General features: G+C 40.4%; 1 protein-coding gene across 2 annotated transcripts in view; it reads left to right on the top strand.

Moving 5' to 3' along the window:
- TDRD7 (tudor domain containing 7) overlaps window positions 1-15,612 on the top strand; it is a 44,009-nt gene extending 28,397 nt beyond the window's left edge. For both annotated transcript variants that reach the window (XM_044271335.1, XM_044271343.1), the window contains 8 exons: window positions 216-418; window positions 5,175-5,309; window positions 6,529-6,615; window positions 7,759-7,893; window positions 8,792-8,902; window positions 10,737-11,218; window positions 12,711-12,871; window positions 15,097-15,612. In XM_044271335.1, coding sequence (XP_044127270.1) covers window positions 216-418; window positions 5,175-5,309; window positions 6,529-6,615; window positions 7,759-7,893; window positions 8,792-8,902; window positions 10,737-11,218; window positions 12,711-12,871; window positions 15,097-15,317 — 1,535 coding nt within the window. In that variant the 3' untranslated portion in view covers window positions 15,318-15,612. The remainder of the gene's footprint in view (window positions 1-215; window positions 419-5,174; window positions 5,310-6,528; window positions 6,616-7,758; window positions 7,894-8,791; window positions 8,903-10,736; window positions 11,219-12,710; window positions 12,872-15,096) is intronic.
- The last annotated feature ends 5,348 nt before the right edge of the window (window positions 15,613-20,960 follow it).

Genomic DNA, 20,960 nt, shown 5'->3' with positions numbered 1-20,960 from the left:
GCGGTGGACATTCACATTACTCACTCTACAGTTGGTAGAACAGTTTCCCCCTATCCTGAAATGTTGTCTCTATTAGTTAACCTTAGTCCATATGTTTGTAGTGACCTCTCTCTTCACTGTTCACTCTTAACCCTTATATATGCATTTACATATTTGTAACCTGTGGCCTTTAGCTGCATTATAATATTTTTTTGCATGTCTAATTTATATCAAAGGTTTGGAAGCTTTCTGTGATGACCTAGTTCTGGTGAAGGCCGTGGAGGTGAAAGCCTGTGGTAAAATTCTTGCTGTTGAGATTCTTCAGAAAGCAGAGAAGCCACTAGTGATACTCTATGACACATCGGGGGATGACGATATAAACATCAATGCCATGTGTCTTCGGGAGCTGTGTGATCACTCTTTGAGTGTACAGTTGAAGGTAATTAACCCCATTTTGCAGCATTAGGGTCCTTTCAAACACATGTTTTGTTCTGGCAGTTTTTGCTCACTAATAAGCCATAGAAACTTGTTTTTAATGGAAGAACTCACCATAAATCACACATGCAAACACCACTAAAATTGCAAAAGTGCACACTTGATGCCATTTAAAAACCTGTGTGAGAACCCACACATCAGCTCCGATTCACCCCCACCCCTACCAAACTAGACTAAGCAGTGTATGGTGTAAAATGCATTGAGAGGACTCTTGTACTAATGCGCATTATAGACAGGACTCTAGGAGGAGCCCTCTCATCGCATTTTACTCCTGGTTTGTCAGAACACAGCATCGGAACGCAAGTGAGTATGAAGATAAAAATTACATAACCAGACTCAGTGCCACATACACTGCTTACTATAGTTTGGGGGGTGTTTTGGAGATGACAGATTCCCTTTAGGGTTCAGCATAAAAGCTACTATTTATTTATTTTTTAAATAAAGTTTGCTTTTATTGTAAGATTTTGCAGCATACAGAAAAAATGGAGAACAATGAACCTCAAATCCTGAGTACTGCTACATAGAAGTTACAGTGGATATAAAAAGTCTATACACCCCTGTTAAAATGTCAGGTTTCTGTGATGTAAAAAAATGAGACAGCTGAATAATTTCTGAACTTTTGCTTACAAACTGAAATCTTTTAGGTAGAGGGAAGAAAAAATATACAAATAAAATATGGTTGCATAAGTGTGCACATCCTTAACCACTTCAGCCCCCCTAGCTTAAACCCCCTTAATGACCAGACCACTTTTTACAATTCTGCACTACTCTACTTTCACGGTTTATTGCTCGGTCATACAACTTACCACCCAAATGAATTTTACCTCCTTTTCTTCTCACTAATAGAGCTTTTATTTGGTGGTATTTCATTGCTGCTGATATTTTGATATTAATCAAAATTGACCGAAATTTTTGCAAAAAAATTACATTTTTCACTTTCGGTTGTAAAATTTTTCTAATAAAACTACATTTCTATATAAATTTTTCTCTAAATTTATTGTTCTACATGTCTTTGATAAAACAAATATGCAATAAGTGTATATTTATTGGTTTGCGCAAAAGTTATAGCGTTTACAAACTATGGTACAAAAAATGTGAATTTCCGCTTTTAGAAGCAGCTCTGACTTTCTGAGCACCTGTCATGATTCCTGAGGTTCTACAATGCCCAGACAGTAGAAACACCCAACAAATTACCCCATTTTAGAAAGTAGACACCCTAAGGTATTCGCTGATGGGCATAGTGAGTTCATGGAAGTTTTTATTTTTTGTCACAAGTTAGCGGAAAATGATTTTTTTTTTTTTTTCTTACAAAGTCTCATATTCCACTAACTTGTGACAAAAAATTAAATTTTACATGAACTCACCATACCCCTCACGGAATACCTTGTGGTGTCTTATTTCCAAAATGGGGTCACTTGTGGGGTATTTATACTGCCCTGGCATTTTAGGGGACCTAAAGCGTGAGAAGTAGTTTGGAATCCAAATGCGTAAAAAATGCCCGGTGAAATCGTAAAGATACTCTTTTGGGCCCCTTTGCACATCTAGGCTGCAAAAAAAAAGTGTCACACATGTGGTATCGCCGTACTCAGGAGAAGTAGGGCAATGTGTTTTGGGGTGTATTTTTACATTTACCCATGCTCGGTGAGTGAAATATCTCTGTAAAAGACAACTTTTCCCATTTTATATATATATATATATATATATATATATATATATATATATATATATATATATATATATATATATATATATATATATATATATATAATTATATTTTTTATACAAAGTTGTCATTTTACCTGATTATTTCTCTCACCCAGCATGGGTATATGTAAAAATACACCCTAAAACACATTGCCCTACTACTCCTGAGTACGGCGATACCACATGTGTGACACTTTTTTTTTTTTTTTTGCAGCCTAGGTGTGCAAAGGGGCCCAAATTAATTCTGTCACTGCGGTGGTGCGGACTGAACGCAAGTGTGCGCACAAGATCGGGCCTGATCAGGCGAACACTGCGTTTTTTGTAGAGGACAAGAAAAGGCATTTTCTATATAGTTCTGACAATGTGCCGATCCGCAAAATGCGGAAAGCACATTGCCGGTGTCCGTGTTTTAAGGATCCGCAAAACACATACGGACGTCTGAATGGAGCCTTACAGGGGGGTGATCAGGGAGTCTATATGGGGTGATCGGGGGTTAATAAGTGACAGGGGGGGGTGTAGTGTAGTGGTGTTTGGTGCTACTTACAGAGCTGCCTGTGTCCTCTGGTGGTCGATCCAAGCAAAAGGGTCCACCAGAGGACCAGGTAGCAGGTATATTAGACGCTGTTATCAAAACCGCATCTAATATACCTTATTGGGGTTAAAAAAATCGCATCTACAGCCTGCCAGCGAATGATCCACTTGTTTACCTCCCGATCCTGTGAACGCGCGCTCCTGTGTGCGCGCGTTCACAGGAAATCTCGCCTCTCTCGAGATGACGCGCCGGCGCATCCAGGAGGAATAACCCAGCCGCCTGCAGGACGCAATCCTGCGTTAGGCGGTCAGGAGGTGGTTAAACTAATACTTTGTTGAAGCACCTTTTTGATTGTATTACAGCACTCAGTCTTTTTGGGTATGAGTCTATCAGCATGGCACATTCTGACTTGGCAAGATTTGCCCACTCTTCTTTGCAAAAACACTCCAAATCTGTCAGATTGTGAGGGCATCTCCTGTGCACAGCCCTCTTTAGATCACCCCACAGATTTGGGAGAACTGAACTGGCTGAGCCATTCCAAAATTTTAATCTTTTTTTTTTTTTTTTTTTTTTTTTTTTGGTGAAGCCATTCCTTTGTTGATTTGGGTCACTGTCATGCTGAAAGATGAAGTTCCTCTTCACGTTCAGCTTTCTAGCAGAAGCCTGAAGGTTTTGTGCCAATATTGACTGGTATTTGGAACTGTTCATAATTCCCTCTAACTTAACTAAGACCCCAGTTCCAGCTGAAGAAAAACAGCCCCTTGGCATCATGCTGCCACCACCATGCTTCGCTGTGAGTATGGTGTTTTTTTTGGTGATGTGCAGTGTTGTTTTTCAGCCAAACATATCTTTTGGAATTACGGCCAAAAAGTTCAACCTTGGTTTCATCAGACCATAACACCTTTTCCCACATGCTTTGGGGAGACTTCAGATGTGTTTTTGCAAAATGTAGCCTGGCTTGGATGTTTTTCTTAAGAAAAGGCTTTCGTCTTGCCACTCTGCCCCATAGCCCAGACAAATGAAGAGTACGGGAGATTGTTGTCACATGTACCACACAGCCAGTACTTGCCAGATATTCCTGCAGCTCCTTTAATGTTGCTGTAGGCCTCTTGGTAGACTCCCAGACCAGTTTTCTTCTCATCTTTTCATCAATTTTGGAGGGACGTCCAGTTCTTGGTAATGTCATTGTTGTGCCATATTTTCTCCACTTCACTGCGTTCCATGGTATATCTAATGCCTTGGAAAGTCTTTTGTACCCTTCTCCTGACTGATACCTTTTAACAATGAGATCCCTCTAATGCTTTGGAAGCTCTCTGTGGACCATGGCTTTTGCTGTGGGATGCGACTAAGAAAATTTCAGGAAAGACCAACTAGATTTATTTGGGGTTAATCAGAGGCACTTTAAATGATGGCAGGTGTATGCCGACTCCTATTTAACATGATTTTTAATGTGATTGCTTAATTTTGAACACTGCTATATCCCCAGTTATAAGAGGGTGTGCACACTTATGCTACCATATTTTAGTTTTTTTTTTTTTCTTCCCTCCACCTAAAAGATTTCAGTTTGTTTTTCAATTGAGTTGTACAGTTTATAGGTCACATTAAAGATGGAAAAAGTTCTGAAATGATTTATCTTTGTCTCATTTTTTTTACAGCACAGAAACCTGAAATTTTAACAGGGGTGTGTAGACTTTTTATACCCACTGTATATCTTCATTTTATAGTAGATTTTTCAAAACTGGTGTAAAGGAAAACTGACTTAGTTGCCCACAGCAACCAATCAGATTCCACCTTTCATTTTCCAAAGCAGCTCTGAAAAATGAAAGGTGGAATCAGTTTACATCCAGTTTTGATCTCCCCCTATGTGCACAATGAGAGGTGTGTCTCCAGGAGGCAAAGCGCTCCTGCAAAATACAGCTTGATAAAATAAAAATAGCAGTTTCACCGAATTGCCCAGGTCTCCCACCCTCCAAGACAAAAATGTCTGATACCTAGCCGTCATGCCGCAAAAAAAAAAACAGGAATAGAAAGCATTATATACTTCCACATGTAGCAGGAGCCCCCCATAGCAAGTAAGAGTAATCTAGTACATATACATGTAAGCAGTAGAACATTATGTAGCAGTACTCCGCCACCCATAAGCCCAAGTCTTTAACGCGCCATGTATACATATATTATCCCTCAGGTCTTGGCCACATTTCACATTTTGTATGGATTCCAGATTTACAGGACAAGAAGCATTTTTAGAAAATCAAGGTGTTGGATTTACAGCATGGTTTCTTTTTTCTTGTACAAATAAGTGGATCATGAGTGTCTAAGTTGTGACCATTAGCCAAGTAATGCCTTGCTGCAGGATTTATTTAAAGAATAATTATTTTTCAGAATTTGAAACCTGATTAAAAATGTATTTTTATACCTTGACATTAGCTGTGAAAATCCACCATTTTCTCCTCTTTATTTCCAGGTGAATGCTTCCTACACAAATGTGAATGTGACCAACGTTTGTTCTGATGGGACGTTGTATTGTCAGGTCCCGTCAAAAGGTCTCACGAAACTTAGCGAGACACTGCATAAAGTTGAAGCTGAATTTAATTCAAAGGTATGCCTATAAATGTGCACTGCCGATTCACAAATACAGAGGTTGGGTCTCGGCAGCCAAACCACGAGAAATCCAGAAGTTTTGTCACTTCAACAAATAGCATTTATAGTGTAGAGCAGGGGTCTCAAACTCAATTTACCTGGAGGCCGCAGGAGGCAGAGTCTGGGTGAGGCTGGGCCGCATAAGGGATTTCACACAAAAAAGTCCTCAGATGTCATTAACAGTTTTAATTATTTCTTCTGAACATGAAGTGTCCTGAACATGAATAGAACATTGAGTGAAGATCATGAACAGTTCAAAATATTGTACTGAGGGCCGCAAATGGCCCGCGGGCCGCGAGTTTGAGACTCCTGGTGTAGAGAAAGTTAATACAAGCCACTTACTAATGTATTGTGATTGTCCATATTGTCTCCTTTGCTGGCTGGATTCATTTTTCCATGGTTCCGACCACTCTGCAATCCATCAGTGGTGGCCATGCCGGCACATTATAGGAAAATGTGCTGGTCTGTTTGGTGGGAGCACACATAAGCTGGTGTTTTTTCCTATAGCAGGGCTTAGCAACCTCCAGCACCCCAGCTGTTCAGAAACTACAACTCCCAAGAATGCTTCATTCACTTCTATGGGAGTAAGAACAACAGCAGAGGATGTTTGCATGCAGGGAGTTGTAGTTTCACAGCAGCTCAAGTGCCAAAGTTTACTGATCCCTGTCTTATAGTGTGCAAGCACAACCATCACTGATGTAACCATGGAAACGAGCAGTGTATAATGTGATGGAAAAATGAGTCTAGCCAGTAAACAAAGCAATCTAGATAATAACAATACATTAGGAAGTGCCTGGTATTAACTTTCTCTACATGATACATGCCACTTGTTGCAGGGAGACAACCTTTTTAATGTTTTACCTCATCATTATACTAAGTAGATATTGAATTATAAACCTATATTGATACTAGGCTTTTTAAGGGACACCATAGCGACTTTTTATATATTTTTTTTAATTAATTTTATAATAATATTTATTAAAAAAAATGTATATACATTTTATAATATATTAATAATAAATATGACCTATACCCACTGCACATGAAATGTTATTTCTCTAATGAAATCTGAAGGAATTTGCAACAGAATTACAGCATCTGCTAGGTGTTTATGCCATTTGTTCTGTGCATTGAATATTGATAAGTTAGCAACTCCTTACCTCCTTCTCTTTTTGTAGACTGTTACTTCTGATTTATTTGTATCCCTTCCATTCTGTGGGAAAATATGTTTGTTCTACAGCAAGGGGAAATGGGCACGTGTGGAGGTAAGGTCTTTAGTAGTTATTCTGTATGTTCCATGTATCATATGGTATGTCATAGATTATAGTGTGGGATGTAGTGAGGAAATATTGTGAAAATGTAAAGAATATAAGAATTATGCGAGTTAGGGCTAGGCAATTTTTGCCCCCCAAAAATACAGTAATTTCAATTTTCAATGTAAGAACGATTATCAATTTTTTCTCAATTTATAAATTATTATAATTTTATTTATCCTTTTTTTTTTTTTTTTTTTTTTTTTTTTTTCTGGGGCTAACTACTTCTGTCATTGCCATTTTTGCCTACATATTACTTTTTAATTTCGTTTTATTCTCCTTTTTTTTTGTTGTTGAGCTTAGTATGAATGTAGGGTTTTCAGGTGTATAAGTTACCTACATCACAAGCTTATTATGAATGGTGAGCACATAGGTGCATTCTGTCCCCCACCAGCAGAATGAAGGCTCTGATGCAGTGGAACAGTAACATGCTTGGAGCTCCAGATCTTTAGCTCTTCCTACCTGTTTATTGTGCGGGATAGATGAGGTATCAGTGCCACATGGAGATGCTCTTCAGTGGGGATGGGATTCTTAGCCATGTACAGGAATGCACAGCACACTGCATTACTGTATGGACAGGGCTGTGTCAGGCAGAGGTCATCCCGTGTAACCTCCTAGATGTCAAGGTCACTATTGACCGCAGCATCTAGAAAGTTAAGTGGCTGGCATCAGAGTTATTTTTGATGCCGGCTGTCGCAACAGGAGCCTGGCCACAGTCAGTGCTGGGCTTGCACAGTAATCCAGAGCACTGTATCAGCGCAGCATGTGCTGTTTTTTTCAGGAGTAATGGCTTGGCGTTCCATAAGGGGTGAGGGATCTACATTTTTTTTAAATAATCAGTATTGTCAGGTTGTAAAACGGCAAATTAATCAAATGAATTTTATTAATCGCCCAGCCCTAATGTGAGTCCTTTGTGAAAACTAGACAGTATAGAATGGGGAGCTAGTTGTAACAAATAGGGATGTGGGAGTGTATTTATAAGCACAGAAACTAGAATTTATCTATTCTATGTTGAATTTTTCAGTTTTAGGTAGGTGATGGAAAGTATTGGGTTAATGAAGAATTGGTGATAATTCAATTTCTTTTTATATGTAGATAACAAGTGTCCACAGCAGTCGAGCTCTAGATGTTCAGTTTCTAGATTCTGGAACAATTGCTTCGGTGAAGGTGTCCGAACTGCGAGAAATTCCATCTTCCTTTCTACGAGATATAGTCTCCATACCACCTCAGGTACCTACCTTAATGATGGTGTCGAAGCAGTAATAGAAATACTGTTACTTGATCTATTTGCAAACATGTACAAATCTGTATGGAGAGGTGAACGTTACTATGTAATTACAAGGCATAGATAACTGTATGCCAGTATTAAAAATCCTCCGATGGGATTAATGTAAAAAATCACAAACACATATTTTAAAAAAATTAAACTTTATGAATGGGTTTGGGCAATATTCCATGGTATTTTTCATGTATGTTGTCCTAACAAAGGCTCCTTAAACATCCCCTGCGTCCATTGGCTGTAATATGGCAATGCTGTTTTCTCTGGCTGTTCCTGGATACCTGAAATTCTGCACCGAATTGCAAGTGGATGCATTGGTCACACGCACAGATACAGAAATCGGAATCCACTGTATCTGCGCATGCATCACATTTGCTGTTCAGCGCCAGAACTGCTAGGAGCTTTAGTAGATTACTGGAGTAATGTGCATCAATTTTGGGCTGTGGCGTTCCAACCCACTGCACCCACAACCTATCCACTTTTTGTAAGTGGCAAGGGTGTCTGAAAAAGCTAAAAAAAAAAAAACACACTACACCCATCCATGGACTATAGTATTGCAGCTTATCTCCTTTTAACGTGAATGGGTATGAACTGCAATACCAAACATGACCTATGCAAAGGTTTGGCACTGTTATTGGAAGAAAGTAGCCATGTATTTCTAACCCTGAACAACCCCTGTAAACATGAGCTGAAGTATTTCTTCCTGTGCAGAGAACTCTGGCAGGGAGCGTATAATCTCCATATTAAATTTAAAATTGTTTTCTCGTCCAGCAATACAGAAGATACATTTTATGTAAAGTATCAGACTTGTTTTAACCTGGTTTTAAATGGATATTTTTTGGCCTTTAGGCCACAAGATGCTGTCTTGCTGATCTTCCTCTGAACATTGGTATGTGGACACCAGATGCAGTTTTGTGGCTCCGAAACACTGTTTTAAATTGTTCCGAATGTAGCATCAAGGTAACTTTTATTATTATTATTATTATTATTATTATTATTATTATTATTATTATTATTATTATTCAAAACACTTTTGTAGTCTCTTTTCAGAATCTTCAGAGTCCTTTTCTGCTTGCATGTAGACAAGCATTCTGTGTCTTACTTTTAGCTTGCTCACAAATGGGCATAGCCAGAACATGCCATGACAGATATACCAAGACTGGTGTTACATACCTGGTCTTGGTATAAAGTTCAAAGCTATGAACTGTGGCAAATTTCTTAAGACACAGGCCTCTTATTAAAGAGGACCTTTCACTAGTATGCAAACTAAAAACTAACTCTATCTGTGGGCAGAGCGGCGCCCAGGGGTCCCCCTGCACTTACTAGTATGCCTGGGCGCCGCTCCGTTCGCCCGGTATAAGCTCCGGTGTCTCAGCTCCGTCTGTTGCACTGGACTGATTTATTTTTATTTTTTGTAGGAGGCGTGTCCCTTGCTGCAGTGCTGGCCAATCGCAGCGCACAGCTCATAGCCAGGCTATGAGCTGTGCGCTGCGATTGGCCAGCACTGCAGCAAGGGACACGCCTCCTACAAAATAAATCAGTCCAGTGCAACAGACGGAGCTGAGACACTGGAGCCTATACCGGGCGAACGGAGCGGCGCCCAGGCATACTAGTAAGTGCAGGGGACCCCTGGGCGCCGCTCTGCCCACAGATAGTTAGTTTTTAGTTTGTATACTAGTGAAAGGTCCTCTTTAAAGAGGACCTTTCATCAGGATAGCTCTAGTCTAATTATTATCCTACCTTTTATCGGGCGGCCCCCACTGATTCCATGGCACTTTTTTTTTTTTTCCTAAAGAACGTCTGCTGTTGGGCCCGTATATTTTGGCGCCTTATATTAGAATGAGGCGACTCGGTTATACTAGGCGGAGACTTGTATTTTCCCTGGGAGTGGTTATCTTCTCCCTGGCTGTGAGTGCATCCAATCAGAGCGCCCCGCTCTAAGCCAGGGAGAATGAGCTCAAGTTCTTGCAAGAACAGAGAGGAGAATGAGTCAGCTCTTTGGTCCTCTGTAATTAGGACAGGTTTTGTATGTACTGATAGGACGACGGCCATTTTATTTCTCCTAATGATTGCTCCCTAGACAAAACAAGCCATTCTTAGTAATGAAAGGTATTTGTGAATATATTTATTATAGTATTTAAGTATTAAATTTTTTTTAATTTCTGGAGAACCCCTTTAATCTGTCCCAATGTCCTTACTGATATGCACTATTGTTGCAAGAAGCATAAATACCATACATTTTCACTGTTGGTTACAAATATGAAGTAGTGTGAGTTTGCTCTTTGGCACTAGAACTGCATTGTATTTTTTAAAGCGACAGGTTGTCAGTAAGGTGGAGCTGGGGAGACCGTTTTGACAAAAGTGATTTCCTCACTGACATTTCTCTGGTTGCATAAATCTGTAGTTTTTGTCCTTTGATATTGCACTGGATTCAGGAGACAAATTTATAAGATAAATGGAGGTAATTTAGTAACATTTTGGCATGAACGATAACCAGTAGTGAGGCCCCAGTAAGAAAAAGGTATAGCCATGCTTTAAAGGATATAGCTTACTGCTGTCTGGTATATAGCTAGTCTTTGTTCCCTTTTTGCCATGCTAACCTGCAGTGGAAAGAACAAATCCAGTGAATGACACCATTTTTTGCTAGATTTATAAAAGTTTTTGAGGTGTTTCAGAAACCTTTCTAGACAGACAAATGGAACAAAACTAAAAGGAAGCCATTTGTTTTTGCTAGATGCTGCACTAAATATATTATGTAGTCATGTTCACTACTGTGTCTATTGCGTCTTTACAGGTAGTGAAAATAGACGAAGCAAAAAGCATGGTGTACGTTTATCTCTTCACATCGAGGCTTTCTCTTGATGCTGAACGCAGCATTAATCGGCAGATCACCAATGAAGAGTTGTGGAAGCAGCAGAAGAACGTATTGCCCAGGACTGTATCAACTCTGGCAAAAGGTGGAGGAGATGCTGGAACACAAGCTGTGGTGTCCCGGAAAGATCAAAGCAGCATAACAAAGAAACCTGCCGTAGAGCAAGTCACCACCAGCACTACCTTAAATTTGCCTCCACCTCTACCTCTGCCTAAGTCTGGTGAGCACATTGACGTCTTTGTGTCCGTGGCTTGCCATCCTGGCCATTTCGTCTTCCAGCCTTGGAAGGAGCTGCACAAGTTAGAAGTACTTATGGAGGAAATGCTATTACACTACAGCACTACTGAAGAGAAGCGGATAGACATGGAGAAAAATAAATTGTATGCTGCAAAGGTGGATAACAAGTAAGTCTTTGTGAACGCATATGTCATTTATCTAAAGAATACATCTTAAAGCATCAAGATGATGGCTTGGGGAGTAAGTTAAAGTAGCTCCTCTCTTCTGGATCGCTTGACAATAAGCTGATCACAGTTTGTCCCCTGCAGTCCCCATTTATCAGCTGTAATGTGTGGGGAAACCTGATGATAGTAAGTGTTCATTTTCCCTGTAGTGTCACCATAGTGGAAATTAAGTATTACACAATTTCCTTAAAAAAAATATAAATTGTGTAATACTTAAAGGGGTTATCCCATGACTAAGAGCTACAATTTAACTTTATTTTTCTGTCGATTTGTACCTGTGTTTTTGTTTGTCTTTTTTCTTCTTTTGTTAGACAAACTGTACTTTTTTAATAGTGCCACTTAATGAATAACATTTTATCAACTCTTTTTGAGAGGAATATGTAAAAAAAAAAACAAAAAAAAACACAGCCACTGAGTTTTTATGTTGTAAATTTTGTGGCATTCAATATGGCATAAATAACATGATTACTTTACTTTATTCTCTGAGTCAGTACGATTACAGCCATACCAAATACATATAGGGGTTGTGTTGTTTTGTGGGACAACCTGTAGTTTTCATTGATATGATTTTGGGTTAGATAACACTTTTTGATCCCTTTTTACTTCTTGTTTTTGGTGGTGTACAGGCAAAAAGCTGCAATTCTGTCTTTTTTTTAAATATATATATATTTTTTTCCCGGTGTTCATTGTACGGGATAATTAACATACTTGCATAGTGTGGGTCGTTACGAACGTGGCAATGCCAAACGTGGGGGAGATTTTATTTAGCAATTTTTTTCCATAAATAAGCGTTATTATTTTATTGGAATTTTTAGGGAATTGAATGCGGTTTTTTTTTTTTTTTTTTTTTTTTTTTTGTTTTGTTTTTTAATAACCATTTAATAGTCTCACAAGGGAACTATAACAGGGGATCTTTTGATCACTTCTAAAATACAAACACTATTCCTATAGTGCATTGTATTTTAATGTTAGTGCGTGCTGGGGAACACTAGAAGCAGGTGACTGCTGTAAAAAGGTGTATTGGTGGTCTCTAAGTGGTTAATGGCAAAATGAAAATAAGACCTAATATAGTGTGTGTCTGTGCCTTTCTAACAAAACTACAACCAGTGATGTGAATAAAGCATTTGGGGTGAAATATAACCCCTTACTATTAGCTTTTCCAAACTCTCACTACAGCTCACTCCTCGCCCTCTCTCCTTTCCATAGACTTCTATATAGCTGTAATGTGATGATTCACTGAGCTGGCAGTCTGTTTTAGGGTTAAGACAGATTTGCAAAGCATTCAGGAGTGAATGTTAGTTTAGGAATAGGCGGGTCGAGAAAAAAACCTAATAACAGAAGCATTTTTCTCTCATAACATACATTACAAAGTTTCTTATGCTATTGATTTATGCAAAGTTGTGTGAGAAGTTAGTGACATTATATTCTGTTTTAGGTGGTACAGGGTTCTTTTGAAAGGAATCCTAACAAATGGTCTTGTGTCTGTGTATCAGCTTGATTACGGTCGCCATGAGCTTGTTAATTCCCGGCAAGTTCAGCCTCTGAGTGATAAATTCAGACAGTTACCGTTTCAGGCTGTAACAAGTCAGCTAGCAGGTACGTAGCTTTTGTCATGTAATCTTTATTAAAAGGGTTGTGCAAGAATGGGGATATATTTGCCAAAGCCCCCTGCCCCCACTTGGCCAGACCTGTGAAGGGAAGCTTACTTACCTTCTTCCCGCTCCTTCTACTTCCAGCCTTTAATGCTTTGCTGTGCTACCTTGCTGAAAACATCAGGTTTGACGCCGGTTGCAGCCACTCACTGGCTGTGGGATTGATGGTCTCCCCTTATGTCATCACAAATAGCCACGTGACGCAAGGAGATCTGGTCACCGCTACCGCTATTTTAGCGAAGGGAACACAGCGGAGTAGTGAGGAGCCAGCTGCTGAAATGTTTTTTAAAGAGGACCTTTCACTACAATAAAAAAAAATTTAAGCTAAGCATACAGACATGTAGAGCGGCGTCCAGGGATCTCCCTGCACTTACTATTATTATGGTTCTCCCGGTATAGGTTCCGGTATCTTCATATTTTCGGCTCAACTGGGTGGAGCCTGCCAGCGTCTCCTTCTTCCATGCTGTAGTGCTGGCCAATCTCAGCGCTCAGCTCATAGCCTGAGAGGCTTTTTTTTCTCTCGGGCTATGAACTGAGCGCTGCGATTGGCCAGCACTACAGCCTGGGAGAAGGAGACACCGTCAGGCTCCACCCAGTTGAGCCGAATATATGAAGATACCGGAGCCTATACCGGGAGAACCGAGAGGCGTGCAGGGAGATCCCTGGGCGCCGCTCTCCATGTCTGTATGCTTAGTTTAGATTTTTTTTAATTGTAATGAAAGGTCCTCTTTAAAGTTGTACAGTAGTACCCCAAAGTAGTGACATTAAAAATACAACTTGTCCCTCATAAAACAATCCCTCGTACAGCTGTCGGTGGAAAAAAAATTGACTTGAATATAGATGTCAAACAAATAAAATGCTGAGCCTTAAAGGCAAGTCTGTCACCTACTTCACATATTAAACTGTCATCACTGCCCTGTAGGTGATGTTAACAGATTGTACCTTCCTTCCGGTTTTCTGTGTATCTGATGTTGAATAACCAAAGTTTGATGATATATGCTAATGACTTGCAAGTGCCCATGCCCTCCGGAGACTTCTGTGATTTCTCCTCCCATATTGCACTGTAACACATCCCATTGTCATTACATCACTGACTTTGCTCACTTGACTGCTGGGCCGGCATGTGCCATACACTGCCCACTGTGGGCAGCTATATCCGTAAACTGACTGCACATGCATGGGATTTCAGGGAGCAGAGTCCATGATATAAGAACACCGGGTTGTCTTACAGTGAAACATGGGAGGAGAGATCAACAGCAGTCTTTGGAGGTCATGGGCACTGGTATCAATAGGGAAAGCCCATTGCATGTGATCAAATACACAGAAAGCAAGGTACAATCTGTTTACTGTTTGCATCACCTTTAAGGCAATGATGACAGTTTAATGAGTAATATAGATGACAGATTCCCTATAATTACCAAACTAGGTTATGTCTTTAAGGGCTTAAAGGGTTTTCTCTCATCCTGGACACTGAGGGCATATTGCTAGGATATGCTCCCATTGTCTTTATAGGTGCGGGTCCCACCGCAAGGTGGTGGCTGGAGGACTCCGGTCTGGCCACCACCAAGCCGGCTCCCTATAGAAGTGAATAGGAGTGTACCGCGCATGCGCAGCAGCCCTCTCTTCATTTTCTATGGGGTCGGCGAAAATAGCCAAGCACAGGCTCGGCTATTTTCTGTCTGCCCCATAGAAATAAATGGGAGCTGGGACTTGCGCATGCGCGTTACGCTCCCATTCACTTTTATGGGGAGCCGGCTTGGTGGTGGCCGGACTGGAGTCCTCCAGCCACCACCTTGCTGTGGGACCCGCACCTATAAGACGATGGGGGCATATCCTAGTGATATGTGCCCCCGTTGTCCATGATGAGACAACCCCTTTTAATTTGAGAAATGTGTGACAATAGTAGACAAGTAAGGACATTCTTGACAGCAGTAAAGGGTTCCTATATGCTCTGCCTTTCCTTTAGCACAATGGCCTCCAACCGGTGGCTCTCCAGCTGGTGCAAAACTACAACTCCCATCATGCCCTGAAAGCCTATGGCTATCAGCATGATGGGAGTTGTAGTTTTGCAACAGCTGGAGAGCCACAGGTTAAAGACCATTTGCTTTATTTAGTAGGCAGTGAAATACCGAAGGATATTGTTGTAAGTGTATTGAATTCTCTTCCTAGGTGTCAAGTGTGAGCAGTGGTCTGAGGAGGCTGCCATTGTGTTCAGAAACCATGTGGAAAAGAAGCCTCTCGTGGCGCTTATACAAGAGATTCATGAAAGCGCCAACCCCTGGAATCGGAAGGTTGTGGCTTACATTGTGGACACCTCTTTACCAGACACTGATATCTGGATTCATGACCTCATGTCAGAGTACCTTGTTGAGCTTTCCAAATCTGACTGATGTCTTCTCTCCATAGTCCGCCGCAGGTCAAGCAGCAATAACTGACATGCATATAGAAATCTTTTAAGAAGTTCACGTGTTCACTACACCGTTCGGATGTGATGAACGTTACAGAGTTTAAATAAATTCAGTTTGTTTCCTGTGATAAAATACTTAACAGAGTAATTTTGTTTACAATGTTTAAAAGGATTTGATTTCTCTGAAAATTTGCACATTGTTTCATAATGTAGCTGTGTAAAGTTTGAATATAATGCAAATTGTAACATTTATTTAACAATAAAAGGCAAGGAAGTGCTTTAAACTGTGCGGCCTGGATGTTTGGTTCGATTACAATATCAGTAAGTGTATCCTTATTTATCTAGTATCATCTGTTCCGTACAAGAACCTCTGGATGTAAGCACAACCTGGATACACCAGACCGGATTATTATGTATTGCATTATTCCCAAAACAGTCTTACTTTATAGAAAAAAAATATATGGTCTCCTAGTTGAGGGCACCAAAACAGTACAGAGTCACTGATAAAATCATATTTGATTACAGCTGAATTAAGAACTGAAAGGCAGGCATGCTTGGTACTTGAAAAGCATGTTCAGATATGGGTGTAACAGTTATGTTGTTTTATGAGCTAATTTTACATTTATCTGACATCCTATACTAAACAAAGGAGCACTCGCACCACAACAGAGCCTTATACAGTGCTTCTATAACAGTGCCACCATAACAGAGCCATACACAGTGCTTCTATAACATTGGGTAGAGTTGGGCGTCTCTCAATATTAGGCAATCATATAGACAAGTTGGATTATGTCAGAAAATGTGTGTATGTGTGTGTGTGTATATATATATATATAATCACAATCCAAATATTAGCAACATGTTGCATAAACCAATAAAAATCAATACATTAAAATGACACGTGTGTTAAAACACTCTTAAAATAACTAAAATTCAATGGCACTGAGTCCCTGAGGGCCTTTGTAGCCGTAACTGTTGATAGGTCTTCCCAACAGTTATAGTCCAAGGACAGATGTAGTAACCTTTCAAAACTTGTATAGTGACTATACGTCACACAATTAATAGAAAAGTCAGTAGTACTTCCACACTTTTTTTAACAGTCAAGTTTGTACTATAAGCAAAGTACTTTACCGCTCCTGTGATCGGTCCGCTTGTGCACCTGGATTTTTCAGTGCAGTGCTCTTGTTTGTGAGCTGCAAGGACCTGTGAGTCGGATCTATATATGGAGTTCCCCACATTCCTGGATGTTCGTTGTAGCGGTCTTACCGCTTTGACCTTCCAGGACCTGTTGTGGCGTCCCACGTGGTTTGCTGGGCGATCAGGCGACTTTCAATTCCAGGCGGGGTTTTCGAATTTCTTTAACCTCCGAATGTGGATATAGGTCTTTTTCTTTAGTCGTCTCTCACTGTCGTTTACCATATGCGTTTCGGGGTGAAAAGAGCCCCTTCCTCAGTGGTGTAGACAGTGATGACTGAATGTCCTTTTTATATTGTCATTGATTGGTACATTGCATGCTGGGACAGTAAGGGATTCAGAAGACATGGATGTGGATTTCGGTTTTGCAGTGATTATTTCAAAGGTTCAGTGCCATATATGGATTATATACACTTATAAAAAACGCATATGCGATTTCTCTATTTTCAATGTTTCTTAGTATCTTGTATAAGTTACAGAAAACCGCATACATCTTTTAAAGACATCAAAATTTCTATGTTAATACCTTATAATTTGCAGAGATTTGTAAATACCGCATATGCGATTTCTTCATATTTTTACTAGATTTCTCCTAGTGCAACAATAGACTAGAGCAGTGGTTCTCAACCTTTCTAAAGCCGTGACCCCTTAATACAGTTCCTCATGTTGTGGTGACCCCCAACCATTACATTTTTTTCCTTGCTACGTCATAACTAATTTTGCTACTGTTATGAATTGTAATGTAAATATCTGATATGCAGGATGTATGCCAGTCTATTACAAGGTGTTAGGTAGTTCGCTGTTATAGGGGGCATCTGTGGAGGACGCTGTTATAGGGGGGGATCTGTGGAGGACGCTGTTATAGGGGATGTGTGCTATGACACATAGGGCCATGAGGGCGGCCAGCATAAGCCATATAGCATCTTATGCTGGTCCCCCTCATGGCTCTGTGTCCCCTCATGTGTCCTAAACTGCGCACATTACTGTCTTTGCGTGTAAAGTATGTTACTCCTGTGTGAAACAATCTCTCTCCTATTTGTAGCGTTATACTACCCTACCTCGTGAGATTTCCCTACCTCCTGACTTCCTGTCGCACTGCTAATGACGTGAGGAGGCGTTCCTGAGTTTTGACGATCTGCGCATGCGCAAACCGACAGTTTATGGAAAATCTCAGCGGAGTTCAGCTTTACACCGGGACACTGCGCATGCGTGCCTTAGTAGGGAAATATTACGGCCCAGTGCGCATGCGCAGTGTCCCGGTGTGAAGCTGAACTCCGCTGAGATTTTCCATAAACTGTCGGTTTGCGTATGCGCAGATCGTCAAAACTCAGGAACGCCTCCTTAGGTCATTAGCAGTGCGACGGGAAGTCAGGAGGTGGGGAAATCTCACGAAGTAGGGTAATGTAACGCTACAATCGTGCAGCCCTAATAGGAAGCCTCAGGCGACCCCCTGGAAAGGGCCGATCGACCCCCAGGTTGAGAACCGCTGGACTAGAGCCAGATGTAACTAGTCCTAAAACCATAGATGGATATAAAAAGATCATTAGATTAAAAAACGCATCATTGTATTTAAAAAAAAAATCGAGAAAACGCACCTGCGGTTTCATTGCGTTTTCAATGCGTTTTTACTCAATGTTAAAAATGAAAATAAAAATAAAGTAAAATTGGAGACTACTGGTGTTGTTCTGGGATATGATTTGTATATTTGTCCAACTATGATGTAATGTATTCAATAGAGGTGGGCATGGTGTATATGGGGGTGCGGGCCTACCAGGAAGGGGAGATCTGGGTGCTGGAAAAACAGCCTGACACAGATGTCCCATTCGTAATAGACCAACGTCCCTCTATAGGAACCCAAAGAGTTCCATATCTGCATTAAAACCCTTTAGGATTAGGGAATCGAATTAAAAAATCCTCTTTGATTCATTTCTTGACATTCGGAGGATATGGTTCCCTCCTCTCCATGGATATCCAACTCTCTCTAATGCCATATATTTAAGGGTAGATGGGTCACTTTTGTGATAATCCCTATAATGCTTAGATAGGGAATGCAATTCATACCCCTTTTTTATATTAGTGACGTGTTCTGATATCCTCTTTTTTAATGTCCGTTTAGTATGCCCTATATATTGTTTATGACATGGGCATTCTATCAGGTATATCACGTTAGTTGAATCGCATGTCAGGCCCTCTTTGATGTCTAGAGTGAATAAGTTTTGGGTTGAGGTTGCTTTTAAAATTTTCTTGGGAAATGTAGCGATTCTACAATTAGAGCAACGTCCGCATCTGTGAAAGCCATTAAAAGATAGCCAGTTCTGGGTTTTTTTGTGTACCGTGGCTTTTATTTTTTTATTGAGGGGGGCTACCTTTTAAACCCAAATTGGAAACCCTAGTATAAGTAATCTGGGGTGTATTTGTGAGCATTGGGCCGACTATCTTTTCCCCAAGCAGATGGTGCCAATAATTCCCAATGATCCTCTCCATGTTCTTATACTGTGCATAGAATGGCAGAATCATTCTCTGTGTCTCATTATTCTCTTGTTTTTGCTTGGGGACAAAAATGTCATCCCTTTTCATTAATTTCACTTCCCCCAATGATTTCTCCAAATGATGGACTGGGTACTGTTTATCAATAAACTTGTTTTAAGGCCTCTGCTTCTATTTCGAATTGTTGGTCCTGAGTACAGTTCCGCTTTAATCTCCTAAACTGACTTTTTGGAACATCGATGAGCCACCTAGGCAGATGGCAGCTCGTATACAGTATATAGCTGTTTTTGCTCACCAATTTATGATATGTACTGCATACTAATCTGTTCTCATCCACCTTGACATCAAGATCCAAAAACGGTATGTTTTTCGTGTCAATGGTGGAGGTGAATTTTAAATTCAGATAATTTGTGTTTATTTCCTCCAAAAAGTCAGTGAGGCAGTCAGTGTCCTGCCATATAAACACAATGTCATCTATATAGCGCCGCCATAGTACCAGGCCCGCCCCCAACAGAGGTTGGATGACGGTGGACTCCCACTGTGCCATAAACAAATTGGCGTAGCTGTGGGCGAATCTGGTACCCATGGCGGTGCCCTTCTATGTATAATGTAAGTCCCCATTAATGGTACAAGAGGAGCCCTTGTAGCACTCGGTGGATATTTTTGCTGGAGTAGGGTCCCCACCCCTTTTACAATAGATACAAAGACTCCAGCCAAGTCGTATTTGATGCAACTTGTTTTATTTGCATACAAAAGATAGTTGCTGCGGCGGAGTGACGTTTCGGCACCTCTGTGCCTTCATCAGACTAGTGCCGCTGGTGGAGGAGGAAGTCACATAGATGTGGACGCAGTTAGGAGTAACATGCAGTAATACCGCTAAGAGGTGTAGGCGCCATGGGTGTAGGGTTTGAATGCAGATATGGAACTCTTTGGGTTCCTATAGAGGGGCGTTGGGACATCTGTGTCAGGCTGTTTTTCCAGCACCCAGATCTCCCCTTCCTGGTAGGCCCGCGCCCCCATATTCACCATGCCCACCTCTATTGAATACATTACATCGTATGTGGACAAATATATACAAATCATATCCCAGAACAACACCAGTAGTCTCCAATTTAACTTTATTTTTATTTTCATTTTTAACATTTCGAGTGAAAACGCAATGAAACCGCAGGTGCGTTTTCTCGATTTTTTTTTTTTTTTTTTTTTTTTTTTTTTTTTTTTAAATATATTGATGCAGTTTTTAATCTAATGATCTTTTTATATCCATCCATGGTTTTAGGACTAATTACATGTGGCTCTAGTCTATTGTTGCACTAGGAGAAATATAGTAAAAATATGAAGAAATCGCATATGCAGTATTTATAAATCTCTGCAATTTTATAAGGTATTAACATAGAAATTTCGATGTCTTTAAAAGAGGTATTGAAAATATGAAGAAACCACATATGCGGTTTTCTGTAACTTATACAAGATACTAAGAAACATATTGAAAATATAGAGAAATCGCATATGCATTTTTTATAAGTGTATATAATCCATATATGGCACTGAACCTTTGAAATAATCACTGCAAAACCGAAATCCACATCCATGTCTTCTGAATCCCTCACTGTCCCAGCATGCAATGTACCAATCAATGAAGATATAAAAAGGACATTCAGTCATCACTGTCTACACCACTGAGGAAGGGGCTCTTTTCACCCCGAAACGCATATGGTAAATGACAGTGAGGGACGACTAAAGAAAAAGACCTATATCCACATTTGGAGGTTAAAGAAATTCGAAAACCCCGCCTGGAATTGAAAGTCGCCTGACCGCCCAGCAAACCACGTGGGACGCCACAACAGGTCCTGGAAGGTCAAAGCGGTAAGACCGCTACAACGAACATCCAGGAACGTGGGGAACTCCATATATATCCGACTCCCAGGTCCTTGCAGCTCACAAA

The sequence above is a fragment of the Bufo gargarizans genome, chromosome 1, assembly GCF_014858855.1.
Source record: "Bufo gargarizans isolate SCDJY-AF-19 chromosome 1, ASM1485885v1, whole genome shotgun sequence".
In the NCBI taxonomy this organism is placed as follows: Eukaryota; Metazoa; Chordata; class Amphibia; order Anura; family Bufonidae; genus Bufo; species Bufo gargarizans.
This window is presented reverse-complemented; position numbering and strand designations above follow the sequence as displayed.